The 4,022-nt window shown below is 33.7% G+C and overlaps 1 protein-coding gene across 1 annotated transcript; it reads left to right on the top strand.

Annotated features, from left to right (window-relative positions):
• Nucleotides 1-1,685: 1,685 nt before the first annotated feature.
• On the top strand, nt 1,686-2,872 carry LOC132986541 (olfactory receptor 6N2-like). Its single transcript, XM_061052993.1, has one exon. It carries the CDS (start codon nt 1,734-1,736, stop codon nt 2,679-2,681), a length of 948 nt encoding a protein of 315 aa, XP_060908976.1. The 5' UTR covers nt 1,686-1,733; the 3' UTR covers nt 2,682-2,872.
• Nucleotides 2,873-4,022: the final 1,150 nt, after the last annotated feature.

The following is a 4,022-nucleotide window of genomic DNA, read 5'->3' as shown; positions in this document are numbered from 1 at the left end:
AGTTATGGATGTGATAACATAGCATCGTGTTTTATAATGAGGAGAGCTTTTTAGGGGACAGTAGGTGAGTGAGTCGACAATTTTAAGACACGTATATCACAGATAAATGGACAAAGCCTGAGTGTTATCACCCATCTGTTACTGCAGGAGGCTTTGGAAGCCTGTTGATGGCTGTTGCCATGCTGGAAAAGCTACCTAACAACCTAACGAGAGGCTAAGAGCTGCGGCTGAGGCGAGTTTTAAGCTTCTTGACACACCATTACATCAGGTCAACTATGCACATTGTTGTGAGTAACAGTTATCCTTCAAAAAATCTAAACGTGTGAATTATCAAAAAATTCACCCGCGTACAGTGTGTGCCAATCGAGGCATGAGCCAATCAGACCAATTAAGTTTTTTTGTTTTTGTAAACATTTTAATTTCTTCTTTAATTTCTTCCGCATTAGACAAAAGTCTTTACCTTCCTTAATAAATGGCAGAAAACCTCAAACCTAAATGAAGCTAAAGGTAGTTACTTTGATTTTAAATTTGAAGTTGAGGGCTATTTTAATTAACAGAAAGGGGATTTAATTAGTAAGAAAAACATCAATCTATTTAATTTAGAAAAAGTAGTAAATATACAATGTGGAGATGCATTGTTACATGTACAGAGACCTGCATTTTGACATGTTCTTATGGATTTAATCAAATCCACTGGTAAAAAAAAAAGCAGCTTTTGGCTGTTAGGCCAACAGCCGGCACTTATGGAAAGACCTGCCAAAATATTACAATTTTATATGGGATCATTCTCTAAGTATTTTGTTTAAATCAAGGATTGATATATCTCACTGAAAAGGTGGAAAATATCTTCCAACCATAGATACAACCTTCACCCTGACATTTTAAGTTTAAACTGGACTTACCTTAGGATTCACAGATTGTCAAGAGAAGCAGAGCAAGACAAGACTAAAGCTATATGCAACTTTGTCATGGACAGGTATCTATTGTTGAAAATATAACTCACATGAGTGATATGCAATGCACATCACAAAGTCAATTTCTCTTTCCCCTCTCGACCACACACATTTGCGGCAGATGGCACTTCAACATGAGTCTGTTTCTGCTTGAGGTTTCTTTCAGTTTTCCTTGCCACTGCTACTTTGCTAAATGTTGCCAAGTGCTGTGCTCATGGGCTCTTGGATCTTTGTGAATAATATAATGAAGAGTGAGGGCTAGACCTGCTTTTTTTGTAGTGTATACAGATAAAAATTGATTGGTTGATAGATTGATTGATTGATCAACTCTTTGACTTAAGGGGTATCCAAGCATATGTAGTAGGCCTTAATTCATAAAACCATGTTAACATTATAATGAGATGTGTTATATTCCAAGAATCTTATAAAGCCTTTTCTCTTGATTATTGTACTTATTAATATCTGTTGTTCATCTAATGTATACATCACTGAAATCTGTTGTTTCAATACAGAAGATTTCTACCATTATACCAGGGTACACTGATTTTTTTCCTTGATTTACTCAGCTGTGATGCAACTGCTGTTGTGGAAAGGGAGTCTTTGTCAGATATAAATCCCCAACTGAGTTATATGCAACGCAAACACATTAGCCAACCTACACTGGGCTACATAAATGGGACATACTTCTATCTTACAATGAACATGTTAACCTTTTCACTGCATCTATCCGTTCTTAGTATTTAACATTTTCACACTTTTCTTATGAAGAATTAGCAAAACATGACTAATACATCCAGCATTGTTATTTTTACACTTACTGGCTTCAGTGCCACAACCAACTATAGAGGATTACTTTTCTCTCTCACTTCGCTATGTTATGGTGCAATTCTGGTGGTAAATGTGGCTCTGATTTTGACCATAGTCTTGGATCAAAACCTACATGAACCTATGTACATTTTTCTGTGTAACCTGTGTGTCAATGGACTGTATGGTACTGCAGGCTTTTATCCTAAATTTACACATGATTTGCTGTCTGATGTTCATGAAATATCATATTTTGGATGTTTTTTGCAAGTCTTTGTGATATACACCTATGCAACAATTGATTTCTCTATTTTAGCTCTTATGGCTTATGACAGATATGTGGCTATATGTCGACCACTAGAGTATCACTTGATAATGTCTGTGCAAAGACTTGCTATCCTCATTAGTGTGTCCTGGATTGTTCCTATCCTTTGTGAGGTGATAGTTTTAAGTTTTACATCCAGACTTAAATTATGTGGCTCCCGCATACAGAAACTATATTGTGAGAACTGGTCAATTGTTAAACTTGCTTGTAGTACCACAACAACAAACAACATAGTGGGATTGATTATTATTGTCTTTTATTGTGCTCATGTTCTGTTCATTGTGTGTACATATGTTAATTTGGTAAAAGCAGCTTTGAAGTCCAAAGAGGGCAGGAAAAAGTTTCTACAAACATGTGTGCCACACTTATTGTGTTTGTTTAACGTTACAGCTGCTTTACTCTTTGACGTTATCTACACTAGACTTGGATCAGCATCTGTGCCCCAAAGTGTAAGGAACTTTATGGCTATACAGTTTCTCATGATACCTCCTATTATCAACCCCATCATTTATGGACTAATCCTTACTAAAATTCGATGTAGGATGACAACTTTGTATATGATGGCAAGTCAAAATTGTAAATTTAGGCTTAAGATGTGATATAGTAAATTGGTGCATGTCTAGACATAAATACTGTACTTGTATGTGGTCAAAGTAAAAAGTAAGTAAACTGTTTCTAAAACCATCTTTTATACTTTATTATTCATACATCAGAATGCTATGACACTAATGTCAAAATGTGATGTACATAGTTTAATGCTTGGAGGTATTCTGAATCGGGAAATCAAAAATATTTTATATCTCTGAACACCTTCTCTAAAGCTTAAAATGTAACATTTACATGGCTTCATGTCAGATCATATTTTATGAATGGTTGATCCAAAGGGTGAATACCTTGTTTCGATAATATATTCAAAGATAAAGTTGTTTGTAACTGTGTGTCAAAAATCTTATCTTACAAAACTTTAATCAATCTGCTTTCTATAACACTCCTTATAAAAAAATATAATAAAGTAAATATTAACGGTGTCAATGCCTTTGACATTTTTTTTTACCACATATATTTTGATTTAGTTTGGTATCTAGTTATTTGCTGTGTGACAAGTCTAAGGCTGAAGTTGGTCAACTTATAAGGTTTCTGTGTGAACAAAAAATATAAGTCAGGCATTGCACTTGTTTTGTTCATAGATTTTGTTACGTGTTGTAAATGTTTCAAAATGTTTGTTATAGGTTGGCCGCAAGAGTACATCACGACTACCTGAAAATCAGTGAGTGTAAAACCGAGTTAATTTATTTGTATTTATTTATTATCATGTTATTATTTTGTATTTATTCACTTTTTTTAAAAACATATTTTTTTTTATATCTTGTTTGTCCAAGTGTTCAGAATGTTAAAATGTTAGGAAGGTTTAAGTTAAAGTATAGCATGCGATTCAGATGTTGTAGAACCAATCAGTAATTGTCATGTCAATATCAATCACAATAATCAAGATTAAGATATTTGCCATAACAGAACAACCCTAGGCAACAGTGCTTTTGTCCAGTGCAGCTTCGCTCAGCGGAATTTACTTGTCAAGATTTAAAATAAATATATTTTTATGACTTTCTGTATTGTGTTCTCTGGATTACAGCATTTTGTTTCATACAGAATCCACAAATTCACCAATAAACAATATATATTTACACTGATTACCATTACCATACTTCAGAATGCACACAGTGTAAAACGGCATAATCAAATCTTCATTTAGCCTTCAAACTCAGTTTACCTTAAGTTCAAAAATACCTGAGGTAAGAAATTCAAAAGAAATTAAAAGTTTTCTGTTCCCTTATTTGCTGACTGTCACCTCTTAATGAACTTATATTATTCAAAATGTTTAGATAGATAGATAAGATATATCTTTATTTTCATTGCATGTTATACAAACTTCATTGAAGTAA

The sequence above is a fragment of the Labrus mixtus genome, chromosome 13 (genome assembly GCF_963584025.1).
Source record: "Labrus mixtus chromosome 13, fLabMix1.1, whole genome shotgun sequence".
Taxonomy (NCBI): Eukaryota; Metazoa; Chordata; class Actinopteri; order Labriformes; family Labridae; genus Labrus; species Labrus mixtus.
This window is presented reverse-complemented; position numbering and strand designations above follow the sequence as displayed.